The sequence below is a fragment of the Tenrec ecaudatus genome, chromosome 4 (assembly GCF_050624435.1).
Source record: "Tenrec ecaudatus isolate mTenEca1 chromosome 4, mTenEca1.hap1, whole genome shotgun sequence".
NCBI classification, from domain to species: domain Eukaryota; kingdom Metazoa; phylum Chordata; class Mammalia; order Afrosoricida; family Tenrecidae; genus Tenrec; species Tenrec ecaudatus.
In genome coordinates this window covers 10003840-10031527 of record NC_134533.1, presented here as the reverse complement: position 1 = coordinate 10031527, position 27688 = coordinate 10003840, and the positions used below count along the sequence as shown (strand labels likewise).

General features: G+C 42.2%; 1 protein-coding gene across 1 annotated transcript; it reads right to left on the bottom strand.

Moving 5' to 3' along the window:
• Positions 1-462: 462 nt before the first annotated feature.
• LOC142446258 (steroid transmembrane transporter SLC22A24-like) lies at positions 463-23399 on the bottom strand. Its single transcript, XM_075548029.1, has 10 exons — positions 22998-23399; positions 20525-20628; positions 18484-18638; positions 18215-18383; positions 16898-17021; positions 12128-12243; positions 5985-6199; positions 2765-2873; positions 2076-2279; positions 463-523 (listed from the first exon to the last, which is right to left on the bottom strand). Exons 1-10 carry the CDS (start codon positions 23397-23399, stop codon positions 463-465), a joined length of 1659 nt encoding a protein of 552 aa, XP_075404144.1.
• Positions 23400-27688: the final 4289 nt, after the last annotated feature.

The window sequence follows — 27688 nt, the reverse complement described above, 5'->3', positions numbered from 1 at the left end:
AATTCAACAACTTCTACATGTCCATTATCAATGTCTTAGTGATATGATATCAAATGTTTACACAGACTTGGGTCTCTGCCTGGTCTTCTCTGATTTAGTGTGGTATCTGCCATTATGGTATTAAATACTATAGCTTTTTAATAAAGGAAATAAAAGTCATCACACACCATCCACCCCTCCTTTCAGGCAGTGATCCAATTCTTTGTAAACAATCTTATGAACATTATTATTTTCTAGGAAAATTTGGAGTGATTTTTGCAACTTCTTCCAGAAAACATAAGATTGTTCTATGGAATTCCTTGTACCCATACGTTATCTTGAGAAAATTGATGTGTTTAGTGGCGTGATGCTGAGTGACATCCATCTGTCTTTGAGTAGTTTTATAGGTGGAAGGTAACCCTGTTGACTTTTTCCTCCTCATTTTGCTCTGCCTTTGATCAGCAGCCACCTCTCGGGAACTCCTTAGAATTGGGTTACTTTTGTGGAAGTTTCCTCTTGTTCTGCTTTTCTTGAGCCTCTTCTGCTGTGAAAGAGGAACACAAAAATAAAACCAAGAAACAAAAAGACAAGGCAAGAATAAGTGTATCTGCATAAGTCCCTTTCACAACCCTTTCACAAATGGATCCTTTGCCCACCACTGTGTAACTCAAAAGCACCTAGAAATTAACGTGAAAGATTGCATAAGAGAGCTCAAAAGGTCTACCAATGGGCAGTCTTGTACTGGTAAAGACTCTGCTGCCTGTGCCGACCCAGGCAGGCAGCTCTGAATGGTGGTGTTCTCACTAACGTCTCTTTAGATCTGCCTGTGCTTGAGGACACCTACAGAAAGTCAAGAGGGGATGGTTAAAAAACGTAATGGCATTTTTTCCTTTAAAAAACCTATTTTCCCATTTCATTCATTCTTATCTCTTCAACATTTCCATGACTGGTGCACACAAGATTGACTGAATTTCACAGGCATCATAAAAGATTTACATCTTTCAAAATGTTATTTTTTTCAGAGTCTTGTGCTCTGCGCTACGGTCCTCCAATTATGTCTCTACTGAAACATCAGTTAAGTGTGCCTTATAGATCTTCACAAATCTATTAGGACCTCCTACATCCCGCAGCCTCCTGCCCTTGTGAATCCTTGTTCAATAGCATATTGTTATTATTTTTTCATATCTTACACTGTCCACTGTCTCCCTTCACTCTCTTTTCTGTTATTTGTCCCCTGTGGGGTGGGGGTGGGGCTATATATCTCATCTTGTGATGGATTTCCCCTTTCTCACCCTACTCCCTCCCTGACCGTGCCTCCCCTCATGATATTGCTATTCCCACTACTGTTCCTGAGGGCTTTATCTTTCCTGAATTCCCTGTGTTGAGAGCTCTTATCTGTACCAATGTGTGTTCTCCAGTCTAGCCAGATTTGCAAGGTAGAACTGGGTCATGGTATTGAGGGGCGGGGTGGGGAAGTATTCAGGAACTAGAGGAATGTCGCGTGATTCCTCGGTGCTGTACTATATCTTGGTTGAATCATCCCTCCCTTAAAACCCTCTGTGTGGAGGGGTGGGGTGGGTAGGATGGGGTGGGGGGGTATCCAATTGTTTACAGATGGGCTTTGGGTTGTAGCTGAGCTTTTTAGCTGTTTGTACCACTCAGCAATTTTTCTGTGGTCTCTAAACCCAAGACCCCAATGCTGTTACCTTAGAGTGGATTCTGACAGCGTCTGTGCTCTCTAGAGAACCTCAAAAGGAGTCTGGCACCATTGTATCGAAGGATGAGGCTCCCACGGACTTGGATGAAAGAACAAACCAAAAGCCAGACCAGTTGCCACCGAGTTGATATCAACTCATGGTCACCCTATGTGTGCAGAGTAGAACAGCTGTGACCTTCCAGAAGCAGATTGCTAGAACTTTTTTTACCAAGGTACCTTTTGGTGGGTTCAAGCTGCCAAACCTTCTGTTGAATCAAGTGCTTAATTGCTTGTGCCACCCTGGGACTCTTGTAGAGAGTGCCAAATGGTCTTTGGTCTTTCCCATCACAAAACCCATGGCATATAGTGCCCTGAAGGGACAGTCGGAGGCTTAACTCACTCATTTTCCAAATCCTCAATGGTGTCCGGCAGAGGCCGATTCCTGGTTTCAGGAAGGAGAAGGACAATGAATCCAGCCAGGATGGGGGTAAGTCCATAGATGATCCAGGGCAGCTGGCTTGAATATACCATTAGGGTCATCAAGAGAGGGGCCAGGGCTGCCCCACACCAACCAGCCATTAAAGTGATTCCGGCAGCTGTTGCCCTAGTAGAGTGCAAATAACAACACATACACACAATCTTGAAAAATCTATATATGCAAGTTCTCATCAAATAGAATCAAATTGATTGTGTTATGGGAGATAGATAATATAATGGTTAAATACATAAATATAAAGCTTCTAGCAGGAAGCCCATAGTTATGAGATTTGCTGTCATTATTTTCTACTTTTCCAATCATTATGTTTGTAACTAGTTAAAATCCCTTCCTGCCCATAAATAACACAGAGGTACCAATAGCATTATCTCGTAAATTGGTTTGTAAGATTAAATGAGATGATGCATTAAAGGATCTGGCACAGTCGCATGCACCAAGGAAGCTTTAATAATTGCTGACTATCAAGAATTGTCATGGTTGCTATTATAATTGATGCCTTGGGACACCTGAAGAGTCTCAATCGTATTCCCAGAAAATGACAGGTGGGGAAGCCTTGTTTGGAGCCCGGACAAATGATCCATTAGCTCTTGTACCTGAACATAGTGGGGATGAGTTCGTTTTGGTGGATGAAAGCACAAGTGGTGGTGGCAGCACAAGCACCAACTCCCAGCACGGCCGAACTCACACGCAGTGCCTGCATTTCTGGAGAGAGGAAGTTCAGTGAGACTCGGAAAAGCTGGACCGAAGCATCTGCCAATCCCCCGAAAAGTGTGGAAAATAGTGTTGGAGGTTTTCAGGTGTCAACTATGCGGTGGATAGATGTAAGTATGTCACAGACATGAAGAAGGAATAGGCTGTGCACTTAAGAGGAATTCCCCAGTGAAACCTCCTGGATAGAAGCAGGCTAGGGTCAGTGCCCGATGAATCCCTAAGGTCAGAAGGCACCCAAAATATGACCGTGGAAGAGCTGCCTTCTCAAAGTGGGGTCAACTAAAATGACATAGATGGAGTGAAGCCTGTGGTAGTAGAAGGGCATTCATTTGTTGATGAGGATGACTCTAAAAGAGAAGAAATAGCTGCAGACATCGATCACTGACTGGAACTTGGAATGTACAACATGTGAATCTAGAAAATGGGAAGTTGTCAAAAATGAAATATCAAAGATTGATATTCTAGGTGTTCATGAGCTGCAACCTACTGGTATTGACCATGGTGAATCAGAAAGTCCTATGGCTTACTTTGTCAAGAATGACAGGTTCAAGAGGAATGGCGTCACATTCATCATCAAAAAGGGTATTTCGAGATCTATCTTGAAATACAGTTCTGTCTGTGATGGACAATGTCTATGCCCAAACAAAGAAATCCAGTTAATACAACTATTATTCACATTTATGCATCAACTGCTGAGGTTAGTGATGCAGAAATGGAAGAATTTTACCAATGTGTCAGTCGGAATTTGATCAAGCATGCAATCAAGATGCATTAATGACAACTGGTGACTGAAATGTAAGAGTTGGAAACAAAAGGGTAGGATCAGTAGTTGGGAAATATGGCCTTGGTGATAGCAACAAAGTTGGAGATCACATTATATTAATTTTCAAGACTAATGCCTCCATTATAGCAAATGCTTTCTTCCCCCAACAACATAAACAGTGACTATCCATGTGAATGTCTCCAGTGGGAAAGCACAGAAATCAAATAGACTCCATCTGTAGGAAGAGACAACAAAGAAGCTCAATATCAGCTAAAACCAGGTCTACAGCCAACTGTGGAACAGACTATTAATTGCTCATATGTAAGTTCAGCTGAACCTGAAGAAATGAGAATAAATCCATGAAAGCCAGAATATGACCTTGAGCATATCCACTTGAATTTCGAGAACATCTCAAAGACAGACTGGCCCATTGAATACTGATGACAGTGCGATGGCATCAAGAGTATCATATAAGAATAAAGAAAAAGGTCCATAAAAGACAGGAAAGAAAGAACAATCAAACCCGATGTCCAAAGAAGCTCTGAAACTTGCTCTAATTGCAGATCACCTAAGACAAATGAATGAAACGAAGACGTCAAAGAGCTGAAAAGAACATCTCAAAGGGCAGCTTGAGAAGAAAAAGTAAAACGTGGTAATGAAATGTGCACAAACCCAGAGTCAGAAAACTAAAAAAGAAGAACACACTCAGCATATTTTAAACTGAAAAAACTCAGGTAAAATATTCAAGCTTCAAGGTAATATGGAAAGATTCCATGGCCCAAATATTGAATGATGCAGGAAACATCAAAAGATGGTAAGAATACACAAGAGTCACGGTACCAAAAAGAACTAGTCGTCATTCGAACCATTTCAAGAGGTAGTGTATGAGTAAGAACCAGTTGTACTTAAAGAAGAAGTTCAAGCTGCACTGAAAGCATTAACCAGAAACAAGGCTCCAGGAATTGATGGAATGCCAATAGAAATGCCTAAACAAGCTTATGAAACACTAGGAATACTCGTCTATGCTAGGAAATTTGGCAGCCAGCTACTCTACCAACGGTCTGGAAGAGATATATATCCATACCCATTGCCCCCCAAAAGGTGACTCAACAGTGTGCACAAATAATTGAACCATATAATTGGTATCACAGCTGAAGATCATTCAACAACAGTTACAGGCGGGATTCAGAAGAGGACATAGGACAGAGGCTCTTACTGCTGATGTCAGCTGCACCTTGGTTGGAAGCAGAGAATACCAGAAAGATGTTTACTTGTGTTTTATTGGCAATGCCAAGGTATTCTGCTGTGTGGACCACAACCAACTCGGGATAGGCCTGAGAAGAATGGGAATTCCAGAATGCTTCACTGTGTTCATGAGCATTTTTTAAGAGGTAGTTGTGGAAACAGAACAAGGGCTTAAAATAAGGAAAGGCGTGCATTAGGTCTGGATCCGGTCATCTTACTTACTCAATCTCTTGCAAATAATTGAGGAATAAAGAAGCTTGTTTATGTGAAAAAAAAAAGGCAGCATCAGGATGGGAAGAAGGGTTATTAACTATCTATGCTACGCGGACGACAGTCTTGCTGAAAAGAGGAGGACTTGAAGCACTTGCTGATGAAGATCAAGGACTGCAGCTTCCAGTATGGATGGCGTCTCAATGTAAAGAAAACAAAAGCTGCACAACTTGACCAATAGGTAACATCATGGTTAATGGAGAAAAGATTGATGTTATTAAGGATCTTGTCTTGCTTAGATCCACAATCAATGCTCAAAGAAGCAGTAGTCAAGGAATCATATGACACATTGCATTGGGAAAATCTGCTGCAAAAGACCTCTCTCAAGTGTTGAAAAGCAACGATGTTACTCAGAGCACCGATCTAAGCCATGGTATTTTCAGTTGCCTCATATGCATGTGAAAATTGGACGTGGAATAAGGAAGACCAAAGAAAAATCGATGCATTTGAATTATGGTGTCGATGAAACAAATCTGTCTGGGAAGAAGTACAACCAGAATGCTCCTGAGTGGCAAGACTGGTGATACTTCATCTCAAGTACTTTGGACCTATTGCCAGGAGAGACCCGTCCTTGGAGAAGGACATCATGTTTGGTAACGGGGAGGGGCCGAGAAAAGAAGGAAGGCTCTCGACAGTGACTGCAACGGTGGGCTCAACCGTAAGAACAATTGTGTGGCTGTGGCAGAGCTATGCAGTGTTTTGTTCTGTTAGATTTAGGGGTACTATACATCGGGACAGATTCAACGGCACCTAACAACAAAAAGAAACGAGGAGTAGCCCTCCCCCCCCCTTTACAAAAAAATCCAAACTCTTGTCTTGCTCACCTTGGGGCAGAAATATAGTGACTATAATGGAAAGTCCCATCGTGAACATAAACAATATCTGGCTTAGTCGACGGCCTACAGAATTCAGTGTCAAAAGGGCAGCATATCTGGCTGTGAGGCTGGCAGTTCCAAAGAGAACCTGGATCAGGAAAATATTGCTTCCCAAGTGTTGCAGGTTGAGAGCCAGTCCAAAATAGGTTAGGAGAATTGACAATCTGCAGTGAAGAAAAGAATAAAGTCACATGCTGTAGATTTAAAGCCTGAACAACATTCCCCAGCGTCTAAAAGTCCTCCTCAATTACATTCCCTAAGATTCTACTATGGACAATCCTATTGACTTCGCCAGTTGTTGGTCAAAGTTAAAGAAAAAAATGTCCCATTCTATTTTTATAGACGATTTGACTCTACGATCTCAAATTCGCATATTCTTATCAAGCCTAGTAATGATGAAACAGGATATTTAATTGGACTATTTGTTGTCGTTTTGTATGATACCCAAGAAAAAAGAAAGGCAAACAAACATGTATTTTATTGACAGGCAAAAGACAAAGTAGGGAGGCAAAGCTAACATGATACTGGAGCTCACCCCACAACTGTAGGGTCAAAAGGCCTGAACAGAGTGGGACTTTTGGTTGTGTGCAGTTGGATCAATTCTGACTCATAGCAGCCCTGTAGGAGTCCCAGGCTGCCATCTTTGGAGGCACAGGTCTCTAGGTCTTTTCTCCTGTGGGTTCGAACCACCAACATTTTGGTTAGTCTTGAATGCTTAACCACTGTGCCACTAGGGTGCCTTTAAAAATGTATTTGATGCTGGAAATCTGATAAAGAACTTCTCTCAGTGAATTGTGGATCTCTTTTTGCAGCCACTCAATGACTAGAAAAGATAGATAAATCCACAGTGTGGTTGGTGTTTTAAAAACCATCCTTCTCAGTTCCTGATTACGCAAGTGTGCAAAACTAAGTTAGGTTACAACAGTTTCAACCAGTTTCAGCGTATGACTCTAAATAGGACGCTACAACCAGCAACTGTGAAAACACATTATTTGAAAATCTTAAAGTATGACAGTTACTAACAGCAGTTTAGACCATGAAGTGATCTTCAACACATTACAAAGGAAACAAATCACACAGATTAATTAAGCTAGAACTGACCACAGAGGAGTTAAGCTAGAAATCTGTAATAAAAAGATATCTAGGGCACCCGTAGATGTATGAAATTTAACCAACACATTTATCAATAACTTATGGGTCAAAAGACAATCAAAATGGAAACCAGAAATTAGTTTGAACTGATTTAGAGTGAAAATACTGCATTGTAACATGGACTACAACTTTGACAAGGGCTAGTCTAGGCCCGAAAGTGTTTCTTTCTTTCTTTAAAAAAAATCATTTTATTGGGGCTCATACAACTTTTATCACAGTCCATACACACATCCACTGTGTCAAGCACATTTGTACATTTGTTGCCCTCATCATTCTCAAAGCATTTGCTCTTCACTTAAATCCTTGGCATCAGCTCCTAATTTCCCCCCCTTCCCTCCCCACACCTCTCTCCCTCATGAACCCTTGATAATTTATAAATTATTATTTTGTCATATATTATATTGTCCAATGTCTCCCTTCACCCACTTTAGTGTTGTCTGTCCCTCCAGGGGGAGGTTATATGTACATCCTTATAATCGGTTCCCCCTTTCCACACCACCCTCCCTCCACCCTCCTGGTATCGCCAGTCTCACCACTGGTCCTGAAGGGATCATCTGTCATGGATTCCCTGTGTTTCTAGTTCCTCTGTGTACCAGTGTACATCCTCTGGTCAAACCAGTTTTGTAAGGTAGAATTGGGATCATGACGGTGGGGGAGGAAGCATTTAAGAACTAGAGGAAAGTTGCATGTTTCATCGTTGATACACCACCCCTCACTGACTCATTTCCTCCTCTCGAGCCTTCCCTAAAGGAATGTCCAGTGGCCTACAGATGGGCTTTGGGTCTCCACTCCACATTCCCCCTCATTCACAATGATATGATTTTTTGTTCTGATGATGCCTGATAACTGATCCCCTTTGGCACCTTGTGATCACACAGGCTGGTGTGTTTCTTCCATGTGGGCTTTGTTGCTTCTGAGCTAGATGACTGCTTGTTTACCTTCAAGTCTTTAAGACCCCAGATGCTATATCTTTTGATAGCCGAGCTCCATCTGCTTTCGTCACCACATTTGCTTATGCACCTGCTTTGTCGTCAGCGATTGTGTCAGGAAGGTGAGCATCATGGAATGCCAGTTTAATAGAACAAAGCATTCTTGCATTGAGGGAGTACTTGAGTGGAGGCCCAATGTCCTTCTGCTACCTTAATACTAGCCCTATAAATATATGCACATAGATCTATTTCTCCACCTTCATATATAAATATATTTACATATGTAAATGCATTTATTTGGACCTCTATAAATGCCCTGTGTCTCCTAGCTCTTTCCTCTATTTCCTTTTACCACTTGTCCCACTATCAGGCCCAGCCTTCATTTGGGCTTCAGTAATTTCTCACGGTTACATTACCCTTGATAATGCCCTACCAGGCATCTTACACCATCCTCACCATCGATTTGGATCACTTGTCCCTGGGTTTTTCTTGTCCCTGGGTTTGTTAACACCACTTCCTTGCCCACAGACCTCTCTCGCTTAACTCCCCCCCCCCCACCCGAACCATCGGTCCCGTTGTTTTCTCCTCCAGATTGTTCATCCAACCTATCTTATTTAGACAGACCTGCAGAGATAATAACATGCACAGAGACAAGACAGAGCAAAACCAAGTAACAAAATAAAATGAAGCAACAGCAACAACAAGCTAATGACAAAAATAAACAACAACAACAAAGAAAAGCCTGTAGTTAGTTCAAGGACTGTTTGTTGGTCTTTAGGAATGTCTTCCAGTCAAGTCTGATGGGGTGCCAAGACCTGGCCCCAAAGTCTATTTTTGATATCCCCTGGGGACTTCGTTGCTCTGTTCCCCTTGCTGTTCTGTTGCACGCCCTTAGTGTTTTGTCTCGGTGTGGTGGTGAGATCAGATTGCGTACAATTCCTACACTGTGTCTCCAGTGTTGTCCCCTGTAGGGCTACGGGTCAGGGAGGGATAGCGTGTCTCATAGTGGCGCCTGCCATGTGGTCTTCTCTGTGGATTGGCTGCTCTGAGCAGGAATATCGTCCTCAAGGCTTGGTGGGCCAGGATGGGCCCCACTCTCTCTTCCTCCCCCTTCATTTGCTCCCGTGTCCTCTGATCAGACATGTCCCTCTCCCTGAGCTGAGGGGCAGGTGTGCACCTAATTGGGATTGGGGCCGGCCCCTCAGACCTCTCCACTGGTTCCCTACTTCATGCTGGCATGCCGAACATGCTTCTTGGAAAAAAGAGATGCTTACAGACCAATAGACTAAATGTCCACAATGGAAGATAGTACAGACACACACAAAGAAACCAGAAAACAAACAAACGAAACTAGAGTGAGCAGATAAAAAGAATTACTAAGTATAAGGGAAGAATTCAAGGAAATAGAAAGCAAATACACAATTTATACGAAATTATGTATTTGAAGTGGTTATTAAATATCAGGAAGTCTTAATAAGATTGATTAAGAAAAAGAGCATAGGCACTATTTTGTATTATTAGTAATAAAAATAAATCACGTCATATTTCACCATCATGACAAGGCAACATTTTCAATGCTTTTCTTTATATTAAAAGAATTGCATCTTTGATTTAAAATATTTCCAGGAGAAAAACTTCAAACCCAAACTGATTCTTGAGTTTTTATAAACACTTCAGCAAGAAATTGTAACAATGCAATAGAATAGAATACAGGAACTGCACACAGAATCACCTGGTACATGGCAACAGTGTCTCTACAATTTAATGAGGAAAAGAACAGTCCTTTTGATAAACAACATTGAGTCGGTGTCACTTAGAGTCATCAATATCATTGAAAAGTCAATATCTTAAATATCTTAAAACATTAACCTTGGTCCATATTTCAAATCCTACATACAATTCAGTTGAAATAGGGTATAGATATAATTGTGAAAAGATAAAAGAAGGTTTGAAAAGAAAACATAGGCGAACATATTCTTAAACTTGGGGTACCTGAAATTTCTTAACAGCACACAAGAAGCACTAGTCATAAATAAAATGATAACTGGTCTTCAATGACATGAAGAAATTCTGTTTCTTAAAACACATCATTAAAAGACTGGGAAGACAACCAACAGATTTGGGAGAGATATTTGTAATAGAGATCTTAAAAGGGCAAAACTCAATAAGAAAAAAATGGACAATTTAAGAAAAATAGACAAAAGTCAGAAAAGAAAGGGTGTCTGGCATCCCTAGTAGTCAGGAAAGTATAAATGGACACCATGACAATACACAATATAAGCCATTGACATAGCTAAAAATAAAAAAGTTTCACAATTACTAGGCTTATACATATATGGAACAACCAAAATGTACACTTTCTGGTTGTAGTGTGAATTACTTTAAATAATTTGAAATATTGTTGCAATCTACTATAGCCAAATATACACATACATGAAATCCAGCAATTCAATTCCTAGATATAAATCAGACATAAATTGTTATTTATCACATAAGACACCATTATTTCTAATTGTCAACTAGGACAAACCCAATGTCCATCAACAAAAGAAGTAAACTATGGATTGTGGGATGTTCATCAGAATCTGAAAGACTCACTGCCATTGAGTTGATGCCTACTCATAGCGACCTTATGGGGCAAGGCAGAATTGTCCCTATGGGTTACTTAAACTGTAATTCTTTAGGGGAGAACAAAAACTCTTTTTTCTCCCGTAGAGTGACTGGTGGCTTCAAACTGCTGACCTTTTGGTTAGGAACCAATACATAAACCATCAGACCACTATGGTTTACATGGAACCTGTGCACGAGTCAAGAGGCAGTCGTGCGAACAGAACAAGGGCATACTGCATGGTTTAAAATCAGGAAAGGTGTGTGTTGGGGTTGTTTCATCCCACTGTGTTATTCAATGTGAATGGTGAACACATCCCTGAGAAGGTGGATTCTGTGAAGAAGAATGATGCACCAGGGTCGGAAGCAGGCTTGTTCACAACCTGAGATGTGCACGTGAAACACTCTGCTTGCTGAGAGTCAGGACGACTTGAAGCACTTGCAGATGAAGGTCAAGGACTGCAGCCTTCAGTCTGGATTACAACTCAAGGCAAAGAAAACCCACAGTCACCACTGACCAGTAGGTAGCAACATAATAAATGGAGAAAAGACTGAAATTGTCAAGGATTTTGTCATCCATGGATCCGTAATTAATGTTCACGGAAGCAGCAGCTAAGAGATCAAACGATGCATTGCTACACAAACCCTCTTGTCTTGCTGTGAAAAGCATTTTCAATGGCCTCCTGTGCACGTGAAAGTTGAACATTGAGCAAGGAAGACTGGAGAGGGTGCTGTTGAGTTATGGTGCTGGCGAAGGATAATGGAAGCACCGCGGACTGCCCAAAGAAGCAACCAATCTGTCTTGGAAGAAGTACAGCCATAATGCTCCTCAGAGGCTAGGATGGTGAGACTTCATCTCCTGTGCTTTTGACATGTTGTCAGGAGAGACCAATTTCTGGAGAAGGACATCATGGAGAGGCCGTGATCTAAAAGAGGAAGGCCATCCACAAGATGGATCGACCCAGTAACTACAACAGCGGTCTCAAACAGAACAACAATTGGGACGGTGCAGGACCAGGCAGTGTTTCACTCTGTTGTGCATGGGGTTCCCAATGGAAGGGATTCGATGGCACCTAAGAGTAACAGCTCCTTTAAAGGTGGCGGGAAACCTGGCGAATGCATAGTGGTGATGGTCAAGCCACACGATGAAGGTAATTAATATCCCTGAATTGTACACGTGAAGCACGCTGAAGTGACGAATGTTTTGTTACACATGTATTTACCGCGATTTTAAAACATTAACGGGAAACTCAGGGAGGTGGTGGAATGAGTGATATTACATCGTGGGGACCAAAACCAAGGACATGAACCAACCTGCATGTGACTGGGAAACTGAACTGTTTTGTAAACTTTCACCTAATTAAGAAGGAAACAGTCTTTTCTGCCTCACTAAGTGGAGCTTACCGTATGAAGCACAAATAAATGATCCTCACACGCAGTTTGGGTTTCTGCAGCACATCAAAAATAGATGTTTGGATCTGGCCTGCATCCAGCTCTTTCTGCATGACGGATCTCACAAACTTCAGCAAAAGAAACAACAACAAACATTTATGAGATGCCAATAAAATGCCAGGTATTCTGGTTTGTACTAAATGGTGAGTACTATGTGTCTTATCCTCAGTGCATTTCTGTTTCATAAGAAACACAGTTCTTAAGCAAAGTGTCTCACACGTGGAAAGATAGAAAGAAGAAGAAAGTCTTTCAAGAGCAGCCCTACGTAAGAGGAGGTTTCTTCTGAGTTCCCATGCCAACCACATCTTCATTTGGTGAGCTCTCTCAGGTCGTTGGCCTTGAGTGATGGCATGTCTTCTGGGAATAGCTTGATTTTTTTTCTCAATATCTTCACTGGAGTCTTCAGTTTAGAAACATAACTTCTTCTGTATTAGGGCATTCTCTCTTTCTTTTTAAAAATCATTTTATTGGGGGCTCATAAAACTCATCACAATCCATACATACATCAATTGTGTAAAGCACATTTGTACATTCATTACCCTTATCATTCTCAAAACATTTGCTCTCCACCTAAGCCCCTGGCATCAGTTCCTCATTTCCCCCCCTCCCTTCCCACACCCCCTCCCTCATGAGCCCTTGATAATTTATAAATTATTATTTTGTCATCTCTTGCCCTGTCCGACGTCTCCCTTCACCCACTCTTCTGTTGTCCATCCCCCAGAGAGAAGGCCACATGCAGAGCTCTGTAATCGGTTTCCCCTTTCCTACCCACCCTCCCTCTACCCTCTCAGTATCGCCACGCACACCAATGGTCCTGAAAGGATCATCCACCCCGGATTCCCTGTGTTTCCAGTTCCCACCTGTACCAGTGCACATCCTCTGGTCCAGCCAGATTTGTAAGGTAGAATTAGGATCATGATAGTGTGTGTGTGTGGGGGGGGGGACGACAGGGAGCATTTAGGAACTAGAGGAAAGTTGTATGTTTCATCATTGCTACATCGCACCTTGACTGGCTCCTCTTCTCCCCAAGACCCTTCTGTAAGTGGATGTCCAGTGGCCTACAAATGGGTTTTGGGTCTCCATAGGGCATACTATTAGGCATTTAGGAAGCCTTGGTGGTGCAATGGTTAGGTGCTCGGCTGCTAACTGAAAGGCCCGTTGTCCCATGGAAGAAAGATGTGGCAGTCTGCTCCTGTTTCCAATATTGCCTTGGAAACTCAATGGGGCAGTTTGACTCTGTCTTACAAGGTCCCTAAAAGTTGCAGTCAACGTGATAAGGCATCTTTTCTCTTTGGGTGTGGGGGGGTTGACCCTGGAGTTATGTCAGTTGTACCATTGTCCACAGTGGCATGCATGATGCCTGAAATCCACCCCCTCCTCCTTTTTACTAGTTAACTCTTAACCCTTTCTGGACACCTACAACTTCACAGTGTCTAACTAACAGCATAACTACAGAGGACAGCACTGATGATACATTCCAGGGAGAGTGACACACACACACACACACACACACACACACACACACACACACACACAGAGAGAGAGAGAGAGAGAGAGACAGACAGACAGACAGACAGACAGACAGACAGACAGACAGACAGACAGTATCCTGGCTCACCAAGCCTTGAGGATGACATTGTCACTCAGAGCAGCCAATGCACTGAGAGGACCGTAGGGTCAGCCTCACCATGAGACATTACATCTCTTTACTGACCCAAAGCACTGTGAGGGGAAGCCCTGGAGACACAGTGTGGGAATGGTGCCCAGTTTGACCTGCCTACACCAGGTGTAACATGAAGGGAGCACAACAGAGCAGCAAGGGGAGCAAAGCAACAAAAAGTCCCCGAGGAATCCCGAAAGTAGACTTTGGACTCGGGGGTCAGGGCTTGGCACCACATCAGACCTGATCAGAAAACATTCATAAGGGTCGGCAGACAGACCTGGAACTATTTATAAGCTACTTTTGTTTTGTTTTCTGTTTTCCTTTCTTCCCATGTTTATTTATATGAGATAGCCAGGATATACAATCTCGAGAAGAAAACAATGGGACCAATGGTTCTGGGGGGGAGGGGGCATGGGCGTGGCATGTGCGGGGGGGGGGAGGGAGGGAGAAAGGGGAGAGCCAACAAACCCAGGGACAAGGGAAACACAAGGGATTGAGAAGCAATGGTGAGGAGGGTGCAGGATGCCTGGTGGGGTTTGATCAAGTGCAATGAAGCCGAGAGAAAATACGGAGAGCAGAATGAAGGTCTAAGATGATAGTGGGACAGGAGGAAAGTAACAGGAAATCGAGGAAAGAGCTGGGAGACAAAGGACTTTTATAGAGGTACAAACATAGGGATGCACATATGTAAATATATTAATGCATAATGGTAGGGATATAAGTCTCTGTACATATATGTTAAGTATTAAGGTAGCAGATGGACATTGGGCCTCTACTCAAGTCTCCCTCAACACAAGAACACTTTGTTCTAATAACCTGGTATTTTTTGATGCTCACTTTCCTGACAGGATCTCTGAAGACAAAGCGGGTGCATAAGCAAATGTGGTGAAGAAAGCTGATGGTGCCTGGCTATCAAAAGATATAGCATCTGGGGTCTTAAAGGCTTGCAGTTAAACAAGGCGCCATCTAGCAGGGACGCAACAATGCTCACATGGAAGAAGCACATCAACCTGTGTGATCACGACATGTTGATGGAATCAAGTATCAGGTAACAGAAGACCCAAAACAAACAACCATTTTGATGAGGTCGTAATGGAGACCCAAAGCCCATCTGTAGACAACTGGACATCCCCTCACAGAAGGGTCTCCAGGAAGAGATAAGCCAGACAGGGTGCAGTATAGCACTGACGAAACACATAATATTCCTCTAGTTCTTTAACGCTTCCTCCCCACCACTACCACGATCCTAGTGCTACCTTACAAATCCAGCTAGACTGGAGCATGTACAACAGGACAGATAAGAGCTCTTGACACACAGAATCCAGGACAGATAATGCCCTCAGGAACAATAATAGGAATATTGATACCATGAGGCTAAGGGGGAAGGTGGGGAGAGAAGGGAGAGAAAGTGGGAGCTGATTGCAATGATGGACATATAACCCTCCCTCCCCCAGGGGGATGAACAACAGAAACGTGGGTGAAGGGAGACAGTGGAAGGTGTAATATATGAAAATAAAAATAATATATAATTTATCAAGGGTTTATGAGGAGGAGAGGGAGGGAGGGGAAAAAAAGGAATTGATACCAAGGACTCAAGTAGAAAAAAAAGTTTTGAAAATGATGATGGCAATATATATACAAATGTACTTGATACAATTGATGTAGAGCTTGTGATAAGAGCTGTAAGAGCCCCCAATAAAGTGAATTATTTAAAAAAATAATCAGGGAAAAAAACCTCAGTACATATCTTGGCATAGCATATTCTGAATGAGAACAGTTCCTTAACTTGTCTATGTCTCCTAGTAAAATCTAATTTTTATCTGCAGGCAGGAACTCTGAATTTTATTTATTATTGCTGTATTAATATTCAGCATCAGGCAGAAGCTCTGTAGATGAATATGTATTTTTAAATGACTAAGTGAGAGAGTGAATGAATTCAATGCACTGGATCTGACTTCCAGGTGTGAAGCAGAAAATGCAAAAAAAAAAAAAAAGAAAAGAAAAAATGTCTGGGAGATTTTCTTCACTCATCTGCGCTTACTTGCATGCTCAAATCAGAAGACTAGAAACCTTGTAAGGAAAGATATTTTTCTGTGATTTACTGCCCTACCCACTGTTTAAAACTACCTGTATTTAAGAAATATTTATTGAGTGGATAATCAATGTAAAATTTATTTTACAAGGAAGTACAAATCATATGATATGCACGCTTCCTTCTGCATGGTCAATTGCCTTTCCTTTTAATGACTTTCTTACATACCCTAAAAGGGTGCATGCTCTTGTTAGGTGCCCTTGAATGAGTTCGGACTCATCACCACCCTATGTTCAACTGAAGGAAACACTGCCCAGTCCCGTGTAATGCAAACTGTTATGTTTGAGCCCCTGTTGTAGCCACCACGTACAACCATCCCATAGAGGGTCTTCTTTTGTGCCGATCCTCTACTTTACCACGCGTGATGTCTGTTTCCAGGGTTTGGTCTCTCCTGATAATGTGTCTAAAGCATGTGAGACAGCCAAAGTGCTAAGGAGTATTCTGGTGGCAGTTCTTCCAGGATAGATTTGCTTGTTCTATTGGCAGGCCATAGTCCCTAAGTGTCCTTAACCCCCATGAAATTTAAATGCATTGATTCTTCTTTGCTCTACTTATTCATTGTCCAGCAACATGAAGTGAGGTGATTGACAATACCATGGCTGGGGTCAGGCACACTGCCGTCCTCAAAGTGACATACATGGATACATAAGTTAGTAAAGGGCAATTAATTTTGCTTCTGTTACTTTCTCTTACACCACCAGGGTCATAGCAATTCAGATTTTATTCAAACTACACAGTGTATTTCAGATAACAGGGAACTGCATTACCTATGTCCAATTCCTTGCCAGAATGCCTGCCATAGGGACACCTGTGAGAACCAGGACAGTGATCTAAGAAGACCCCATTTACAGAATTCCAGTTCCGGTCCTGGCCAATCGTGGACAATCACACCGGGGCCCCAGATTAATGTGATTGTCAAGATGCATCTTCATTTCATCCCCCTAACCTGAACCCCTTTGCAGATAACGGTGACACTTACACTTTCACTAATGTCCTTTCTTCCATTGATGTATGCAGCTCTGCTGAGTTGCTTCAGGCCTTCATTCAGATGGTTGTTGACAATCAGCCACCGGGCAGACTCCATCAGCCACCTGATCAAAGAAGAGGTTGCGGGGGCAATGAAGTCTCCCCTCCTTTTTTAGCCACTTAACTTTTAATTATTTTTTTTAAACCTGAGTGACATTTTCCCTTCCTTCTAATAAAGCCAGAGCTTGGATTTCACCGTGGAATAGAAACCCAGGTTCTTATTGGCAAAACAAAGCATAGGCAGTAGATGGGGCACCACGGTCAATGCGTGCTATGCAACCAGGGCAACGTGGTCTCTACCCCTGACCCCCGGACAGACTTATGGTGAAGCTCATGAAACTGGCTTTCAGAATTGGCAGTGACCTTCTAAAGCCCTGGGAAAGGACAGGACATATTTGTACTCATGCTTTGTAAACTTCTCCTTTAAGAAAGGCTTCCAAATGACATGAATGTTGACCCTCCAAGTGGCAGCTTAAGTACCGCCAGCTGCGTTGAAGACTTGTTGCATGATCCAGTTGCTATACGTGCCAAGTGGAAAATGAGGGACGTAGTTCTAGCTCCACGTTGGGTTGTTATGAGGACAATGGAACAATGAGCACGCTTGATATAGATTATACCCTTCTTGCTCATCAGTCTCATTTCACTGCGTTAATTATGAAATCCTATCTTTGTAGATGAGCTGTTTCTAACTCTATCTGAGTTTTCCATCAGAATCATCTTAGAGGGAGGAAAATAGTTATCTGCCGCTAAGTGTTTGTTAAAGTAATTCAAAAGCCAAGGGAAAGATAAACAAATGCTACCAATTATTTAACATTCCTGTGAACTCATAATACGAGTAAAGAAACATATTCCTCTTCTTTGAAATAGTGTCCCTTACCTTTTATCTAATCTCACTCAGAAAGACTAACAGCATTCAAAACATCTCCATTGACGTCTCCCCAAGTTAAATAAATGATACAGTATATATGCTTTCTGAATTACCCTGGATTAAAGTGTTTTTCTGCTGAGAAAATTAACAATCACAAGTCTGTGTTGACTGTATAGTCAAAAGGTTAACAATCATGACTAGTGAATCTTCTCTGTCCCACAGGTAGAAGGTCATTGTACTTGCTCTTCTGAATCTCAAGTGGCACAGTGAGAACAGATGGAGGCCGTGGCTCAGAACCAAGCAAGGGACCAAACAAACCCATGTCCTGGTTCTGATGCCTGTTCTTATCACCGCCCCCATTACTACAAAGAAGCACGGGGTTAACCATACCTAGATAAGACAAAAAAGGCGAATGAGGGTACAGACAAAGTCAACTGCAGTGTGCGCCAGTCTTGAACGACAAAAGCGAGTGCTCCCAGAAGCATCTGACCAAAACTGAAGGCACTGAATGTCAGCGATACTATGAGGGCTTGGAATCGGGCCACTGTCCACTCTGATACTGGAAGAAAACACAGGCATGCTGTGAATTTCAGACAAAGGCCACTTCCAAGGCCCGTTCAAGGCAGAGAGCTAAGAACATGTCCAGGTTGCTGACTTACTGAGAATAAATGCGTTGGAAAAGATAGCGGTGACCGCGAATCCCGACGAAAACCGTAGTGCGCAGTAGATGAGGAAGTTGGGAGCAAAGGCAGTGCATGTCCCCGAGATGGCCAGCTGAAGGAAGCAACATCTGAGCACCAACTTCCGCCCAAACCTAAGAAATACCAAACACAAGATTATTTGGGACTTAAAAAAAATAATGATGGTGAACTTGAAAAAAAAGATGACGACCTGAAGTTAGCTGAGCTCCAGGGTTAAGGGCACAGTCATTCAGACAGTCATTTCTGACCCCAAGACCTTGGACTCCAACGACCAGAAGCGAAGGTTCAACTACAGAGTTATGAAATTCAACTGGAGAGGCAGAAGAGTCAACATCCGATGACAACAATTCGTGACAACAGCAGCCAATTTGGGGGAACTGGCCCAAACCACCCCCAAACTCAATATTCCGTTAGGACTCTTAGAACTCCTGGACATTGAGGATAATCGCGGTGGCAGTCATTATAGAAAAAGGACACAAGTCGCAACCAGCTCAAGGAAAAGACATCCAGGGTAGAGCCTCCAGGGGCTTGCAACCAGGAAGCTTCCATTGTCCTCAAGGATGCGTTGCCATTTCAGGATGAGTGAGTCCTGTCGACCCAGTAGCCCTGGTGGTGTAATGGTTACAGGTTGGGCTGCTAACTGTAAGATCCACAGTTGGAAACCACCAGCCGAGCTTTCGGAGAAAGACGAGGACTATGGCATTATTCTTATGCTATTCATTGTTTGTGGGCAATGAGCTTATTTTTTCACGTTGGCACTATTATGAATAATGGAGCATGCTTTTAAACAATGGACGAATCTCAAAATTCGAAATTTAATTCCAATTAGCCAATCTCATCTTTTAGAACTCTCCGGAGTATAGATGTTTTATCAAAACATCTTGATTTGTAATTTTAAAAAATTAAAATGGTCATGTTACTTGGGTTAATAGTATAGCACCCCGTGTCTGAAGATTAGGCAATATATACACAATATATATATACACACATATATAAATTCCTAAAATCTGTATAATATTTCACCGTGATAAGCCCAGAGGTCACAATTCTCAGAGAGATTACTAGGAGATCTTGGCTTAGTGATACTCAGTGTTTGAAAGTTCAGTACATCATGAGGGCATTTAGTATCCTCATGGGAAATGCGCTTGGGAAGCAGCAATGGTTAGCTACTTGCTCTGGAAGAAGTCAGTCAATCTACTGTATTATCATGCTATGTCCTCACACTTGCCCATTGCTATGGAGTTGAGTCTGATTCATATTAAAGTCACCTCATCAGCATAGCATCCAGATTACAGCTATACATTCTCACTAACCCATCAGTGACTTGTTGCTTCCGAGCTGAAATATTCTAGAATAATGACTACACACAGTAGCTACAAAACTGACAGCCAGTCTAAAGGTATTCTTAATCAGTTAGCTCATAGGGACGGAATGGTTCAGAACATGGTCAAGGTCACAAACCTTGTTTCACAAATTTGTACTTTGAAACATGCAGTACTTCCTCTGCCTGCCTCAAACCCCCTTTCTCTCCCAGAAACAAACTAACTTGTAATCTGAACAACATTTCCTGGGATCTACCCTTTCCTGAAATTACTTTACATCTGATTTAGATGTCTTCTCTTTCCCCTGTGTCGCATAGCACACTGAATAGATATGTCATACCCAGTTATAATGTCCAGTTCATGTATTAAGCACTCTTAGAAGATCGTAGCTCCCTGGAGATAGCAGTTAGCATCTGGATCTCTGGAGGTGTTAAGGGTTTTGCTTTGGGCTGCTAACCACAAGGTCAGCAGTTTGGACTCACCGGCTGCTCTGTGGGGGAAAGATGAAGCTTTCTGTTCCCATAAAGATTTACAGCCTTGGAAACTCTGTATGAGGTCACCGTGAGTGAGAATCGGCTCGGTGGTAGTGGTGGGACAGTGAAAAACATTTGGTTAGAGCTCAGTAAAGATTTTCTCAATGAGGATAAACCACCCAGAGTAATGGAAGTGGCACTTACCTGTCGGAGAGCCAGCCACATATGAGTGCACCCATCAAGGACCCAGCCATGAATAGGAATTGAGCCACTGATTTTAAAGGCTGAGATTCACATACCAGGTCCCACTGGAAGAGAAAGAAAGCAGCAAAGCAGAGCTTAAAATGAGATCAAGACCCTTTAGTGGATGCTAACAATGAACTTAACAGGAATACAAAGGCTCTCTGTTATGTGGGCCATGACTTCTTCCCCAGTCCCATCTCAAGGTATCCTCCTCTGATATCCTACACTCTAAATGGGCCAAAATTATTTCAGTTCTTCAAATGTAGCTGGTTCCCTCCTATTCATATGTCTAGACTTCCTTGTCTTTAGACTGTCACTACATTTATTTCATTAACATATATAGTTAATATTCTTTTTTGTTTTGTTTTAATCATTTTATTAGGGGCTCATACAACTCTTATCACAATCCATACCTACATCAATTGTGTAAAGCACTTCTCTACATTCATTTCCCTCATCATTCTCAAAACATTTGCTCTTCACTTAACCCCTTGGCATAAGGTCCTCATTTTCCCCTCTCTCCCTGCTCCCCCCTTCCTCATGAGTGCTTGATAATTTGTAAATTATTATTTTGTTATATCTTGCCCTGTCTGACGTCTCCCTTCACCCATTTTTCTGTTGTCCATCCCCAAGGGAGGATGTCACATGTAGATCCTTGTAATCAGTTCTCTCTTTCCAGTCCACTCTCGCTCTACCCTCCCAGTATCGCCACTCACACACCTGGTCCTGAAGGTATCATCTACTCTGGATTCCCTGTGTTTCCAGTTCCTATCTGTACCAATGTACATCCTCTTATCTAGCCAGACTTGCAAGGTAGAATTAGGATCATGATAGTCGGCGGGGGTGGGGGTGGGGGAGGAAGCATTTAGGAACTAGAGGAAAGTTGTATTCTTCATCGGTGCTACATCGCACCTTGACTGGCTCATCTCCTCGCCTACACCCCTCTGCAAGGGGATCTCCAGTGGCCGACAAATGGGCCTTGGGTCTTCACTCTGTACTCCCCCCTTCATTCACTATGGTAAGATTTTTTTTTGTTCTGATGATGCCTTATACCTGCTCCCTTCGACAACTTGTGATCGCACAGGCTGGTGTGCTTCTTCCATGTGGGCTTTGTTGCTTCTGAGCTAGATGGCAGCTTGTTTATCTTCAAGCCTTTAAGATCTCAGACGCTATATCTTTTGATAGCCGAACACCATCAGCTTTCTTCACCACATTTGCTTATGCACCCGTTTGTCCTTAGCGATCGTATCATGGAGGCATGCACCCAATGATATGATTTTTTGTTTTTTGATGCCTGATAACTGATCCCTTCAGAACCTTGTGATCACACAGGCTGGCGTGTTCTTCCATGTGGGCTTTGCTGCTTCTGAGCTAGATGGCCGCTTGTTTATCTTCATACCTTTTGATAGCTATATCCAATATGGCTTTCTCTAGGAAAACTTTCCTGACTTTGTCATTAACTTTAGGATAATTTCTTGGTGTTCATTTCTAATCCTGGATCACACATCAAACTCCTCAAGGAGCTTCAAAAAATTCTGATAGCTAGATCCCATGCCTACTGGTTTTGATTTACTCGGTCTTGGGAGCATGGTTTGGGCATCAGCTTACAATCAAGGTTTGAAATTACCAATCAAGCATAGCATTTGCCACGCAGCATTCAATTACTTTTTGAAAAACAATAAGCTTTTCTCACTAGATTAAGAGATTTATGATAGCAGGATTCATGTTTACACATCCAATTCATTTTCTTCAGTACCAATAGCTGCCTAGCATAAAGTAGGTCAGCAATTAATAACTGTTAAAAGAATGAATAAATAGCTAACGACTGTTTAGGCCGGGTCCGGACCATGCAGCCCCCCAGGCTCTCAGAAAGATGGGGGATCTGCTGCTGGACTTTGCAGGCCCTGCCTCCAGCATTCCAAGGAGCTTATCTCTCTGGGCAAGGTCCACACAGCCCCTCCCACCACCTCTCAAGGCCAGAGCTGCACTGTGCAGCCTCTTCCCCGACATTCCAAGAAGCTGGTCTGTGAAGGACTCAGACACTGCAGCTGCGCACCAGGTAGCCTCCCTTCCCCTTATCGGCTCAAGCACCAGAAACTCTCTGGACCTTATTTGCATATTTTCCTGACCCAAACCCTACAAATATCCCACTGCCCCACCGACAGGCGTGATTTCCCTGACCTAATTCGTTGGGTTGTGGAACCCGCCAGGGAGCTCAAGATGCTCCTGTCTCTTTCTCTGCTCTCCCTTCCCTCCTGGGAGTTCTTTCCCTCAATAAAATCTTTCTTAACTTCAAATTCCTGGCTAAATTCTATCTCCGTTGCACCTCTCAACTACCATAGCTATTTAGGAAGTAAATGCCTGATATATGACATGACCATTCTTCATGTTAACTCCAAATCCTATCAGAAGAAAATAGAAATGGGTTTCTTACTTCAGTCACGATAGTGGAGGGGTAGGTGCTTTGATCATACACCCAGCCATCCACACAGGGCTCCGTGTCGGGCTCACTCATGTTGGGAAAGGTCCCATTCAGATGAAGGAGCTGCCACTGGGGGTGGAGGAAACGACGGCACTTCTCTGGTCTCAGGTTTGAGTCCTGTGGGATGGAGACTCTCAAGAGCGCCTCTGGACTGAGGGTCCCAGTGTCATTATGAGAGATGGTGTCGTTGTCGAGGATGTGGACCCAGCAGCGGTGACCAGGGATGGCTGCAGTGAAGTTCTCCAACAGAACATGAGGATGTAATATTATTATGCCGACAAGAAGATAAACCATCTGAAGAATCTGGGATCTACCCAGACCTCCAGCGTGATCCAGGAGCTCTTCAAAGACCATCAGGGCTAAATGAGAAGAAACAATGATTTTTATGGAGTTAAATTCAAAGGGAGAAGATGTTTTCTGTCACTACGTCAGGGTTGATCTTGGTATCACTTTCTCTTCAGTGGGCTTCACCTCAGCACCATATCACGGCAACACAAGGAGCTTCCTTACGTCGTCCTGGGATCAGGCAGGCAGAGAGTGCCAACAAAATCACAGATAGAAGCATTTACCAAAGGGACTTCCAGATGCACAACACTCACCCTGCTCAAAGGACTTCTATGTAAGTGATCCTGACCTTAGAGGCTTCTGAGATGTCAACGGTGAACTTTCAGGTGGACATACTCTGCACACAAATGAAGATACACGTCTTTAATGAGCTGGCATCCTCTCCAGCAAAAGGACGTTTGGAGAAGCAAAGGTGAACTACTTTCTGAATTTCCTATGGAAAGAACAGAGAGCAGGGCTTTATTGGTTAAGACCGAATTGGTGTTTAAAAGAGTTAATGAAAACTATCCTGAGTTAAACGAAAGCAAAGTGGAATGTTGAGTGCAAAGATCGACTTTAGTTAAGTCAATGTTTACCAGAATTTAGGGTGATTTTAAGTTTCTGAAATAAAGAAGTGGCAATAAAGAAATAAAGAAATGTATAATTAGCCCAAAAGGTTATTTTATGAGATGTGTTGATTTATTAAAAAATCATGTTTGAATATCTTTCCAGGGCTATTTTTTATAAACAAAGCCATGTGAAATGGCTTCAGGGTTTTCATATCCTAGTCATTAAGACAAAGAGAGGTGTACATGTCATGACATGACAATGTCATAAGAGGACCCATGGAGAATACACAACATGCCATGAAAAATTAAAGGGAAAGCATTTTGTGTTTCCTGGGTAGATGCTGTGGGATGGAGAAATCATCCTTGTAGAAAGACCTCCATCTATGACAGTGGCTCTCAACCTTCTTCATGCCGCCACCTGTTAATACAGTTCCTCATATTGTGGTGACCCCCCCAACCATAAAATTATTTTGGTTGCTACTTCATTACTGTGATTTTTCTACTGCTAGGAATCAGGTGACCCCTGTGAAAGGTCGTTTGACCTCCCAAAGGGGTCTCGACCCACAGGTTGAGAACCGCTGAGTTAGAGTTTGATCCTTGAGACAATGAAGAGATGGGTGAAAGAGAGGAAAAAGCCAGTTTATGCCTTAGAGAGTGATAGTAACACAATTAAAGGAAAAGTGGAGGCCATAATTGTGCCCTTACAGTCTGTTCTATACGTAGAAGTCAAAGACATGCTGATGAATTACGGGGAAAGTCAGTGTGAAAAAAAGTTGGGCTTGAGATGCAGACTTGAAAGTCTCACTCTTGAATTTCTAATTACTCACCCGTGGAATATCTTATAGGGAAATATATTATCATATAGATTCCTACCAAACCCACAGAGATGCTCCTTTTGGAAGGGACTATACTGGAGTAAATCCAAGGATCAAATCTGGGCACTGCTGTAAAAACTCAAGAGGGAGAGTAGGGGTTAAACAATCATATTTGTACCTTAGTGAGATGACTGATGTGATCTAAAGAGAGATAGAAGGCTTTTTATGAATTCTGGCAAGGCAATCCATTCAAAGTCATATGAATAAAATGATATTAGTATTGATGCTTATAGTTACAAGTTCATAGTATTTATTATGTGTCAATCTGTTCATCAGCACTTGATAGGTTTTCTCTGTTAGTTCTCACATAACTTTATCATTCTCATTTTTCCTCTGGAATGTTTTTTGAATCTCTAGTCAGAAATGTTGCCCTCATTTTCAAATCATAGATTAAATAAACTTCAGGTAATTTCTTATTGCCTTAATATCGAATTTATTTAAGAAGACTCAATATTGGAAGAACATGTCACCACTGAAATTCTAAGCATTAGTTTGTTGTAGGGGGAAAAAACCACTTGGACCTGAAATGAAGAGTCAGAGGATTTACTTGGCATTAGGGCGACATCTGGATGGAAAGCCCACCAGCTCATAGAAATGGAACCATAATGATTTCACTGAAAAAGTCCCAAGCAATGATGGATATATGACAAGAAACAATGAAATTACAATCCAAGAATTGGTTCATCTTTGACTGAGGTCACTGAAACCCAAACTAGAATATCCCCTTGCCATCATGTTGAGCCAGCCTCATAGTGACCCTGTAATAGAGAGTAGAGCTACCCCTTTGGGACGCCAAGTCTGTAAATCTTAATGGGAGCAGAAAACCTCATCTTTCTTCCATGGACTGACTGGTGCATTTGAACTGCTGACCTTGCAGCTAGTAGCCCAACACAAAACCCAGTCACCAGAACTCCTTAACTAAAGGGAGGATTCAAGAAATAGAGAAAGGCATTCTTTGGCTACAATTGATTAGATTTATTAGGTGGATCATGAAGATTTACAATCATAGTTAAGGATGTTTGCAATGTATACTTTTGGAACAGGTTATAAATATGTCTAGGTTGATTTGTAATGTTTCTTGGGCCAGAGCCAGTGATAAGAATGAACACTAAGGCCATTTTCTTTGAAACGCTTTGCCCAAGTGAGGCATTCTTGGTTGCGTGGGAAGCTTAGACAATGACTTGGCTGTCCATTTCTTGAGACATTGTTTATATCACGAAATAAAATTTCTTAAGGCCATTTGACACCAATGTATCTGTGTTAAAATACCCCTCCTTGGAGTGAATTCCTTCCGTATCCTGGTTTGATTACATAGCAAGTATTCCCTTAGTTGTTTATGAGCTCCAGCAAGCTAGCAGGAGCTCGTCAGGGGCCGGTACTGACTCAGCTAAGCACGAAGAGGCAGGCCCTCAAGGTGACTGATTGACACAGTAGCTGCACCAATGAGATCAGGCATGAGAACAATTGTGAGGATGGCTCAGGACCATGCAGTGGTACCTTCTGTTGTGCACAGGGCCGTACTATGGGTTGGAGCTGACTCGATGGCACCTAACAACAACAATCACAACAACAGCATCAGCAGCAAAGGAAACATTTAATCCTAAGTATATAGGCAAGTAAGAGACTAGTTTAATTAAAAAAGCTGAGTTTAATTTAATAGTTTAATTTTGGTTAAAAAGCTTTACACACACACACACACACACACACACACACACACACACCTTACACATTGGAACTAGATGGTCCCTGAGACTGTGGCCCCAGACCCAGTGACTCCTTCCTTCAAGGTATGTAGTGATGGCTAAGCCATTTTCATAACTTTGCTGCCTGTATGCTCCACTGTATTTGTGGATATTTGCAGCACATGTAAACAACATATGTAGAAATATCCTCTCTCAGTTCTATATATGTTCATGGGTGTAGTCCCATTCATCTTCCCGCACCTATCCAGCTGCTGTGACTGTCTATGCATATAATTTTAGGGTTATCTTTACTGTTATTGCTGGAAGGTATGTGTAACAGTATTCACCTCGGTTGCCTTTAGTTCCTGCGCTCCTCTCAGTGCTGTATTGTGCTGAACTTACTGTGTAACCTCTTCCTTCAACCAAGTTAATATTTATCTACCCTCTAGTGAGTGATTCACCCTCCCTCCCTCCCAACCTTGGTAACCTTTAAAGAATGCTGCTCTCATTCTTTCTTTCTTTTTAAAAAAATTATAATTCATTTTAATGCGATTTTCTTTTCTTAATTAAAATTTTTTAATGCTATTTTGAAACACTCATTTACCGCCCAGATCTTGATACTCTCCTGAAAAAACAGCGCAAGCATAATTAAGGATTCAAATGCAAATGAAGCCTGAGTTAAATGTTGCAAATGCTAAAAAAGCAAAGATAAAATCAGATGTTAAATGCTAAGTACACTCGAGCTCAATTTTAATTGGGGGGGGGGCGTTGAATACTGACATTTTGAAAACGTGAAGCAGATAAACAACATGCTTTTAGAAAGAACAGAGTTTGATTCTGTCATGGTGAATTTTACTCTTTGGAATACAGGTCACCGTGACACTTGTGAGAGCTGGAACTTGATGGGACTACCTTGTTCTTACTGGTCTCACAGGTTTTCTGCCTCTCTTTGTGCAGTCTTGCCACTTTTCTCTATTAGTGGGGAACTGTCGAGTTTTTCTTTATTGGCTTCTGCCTAAACCAGTTCAGGCAGGTGCAGGCTTTACTGTGCTTCTGATATAATTTCAGTCTTTTTACCTTATAGCTAAATAGATTGTCCTTAACCTTCCTAAAGTCTGTTTCCCAAATCAAGCCATTACTAAGTATTTTCATATAGTAAAAGTTATTGACTCATAGGCTTAAAATCAGTGGTA

Excerpts from the sequence above, each read along its gene's own strand:
- LOC142446258 (XM_075548029.1), bottom strand. The coding sequence starts at position 23,399 with ATGGTCTTTGAAGAGCTCCTGGATCACGCTGGAGGTCTGGGTAGATCC. Across the intron at positions 18,384-18,483 it reads TTCCAACGCATTTATTCTCA|TATCAGAGTGGACAGTGGCC; the intron begins GTAAGTCAGCAA and ends GTTTTCTTCCAG. Across the intron at positions 2,874-5,984 it reads CACTATATTTCTGCCCCAAG|AAATGCAGGCACTGCGTGTG; the intron begins GTGAGCAAGACA and ends TCCTCTCTCCAG.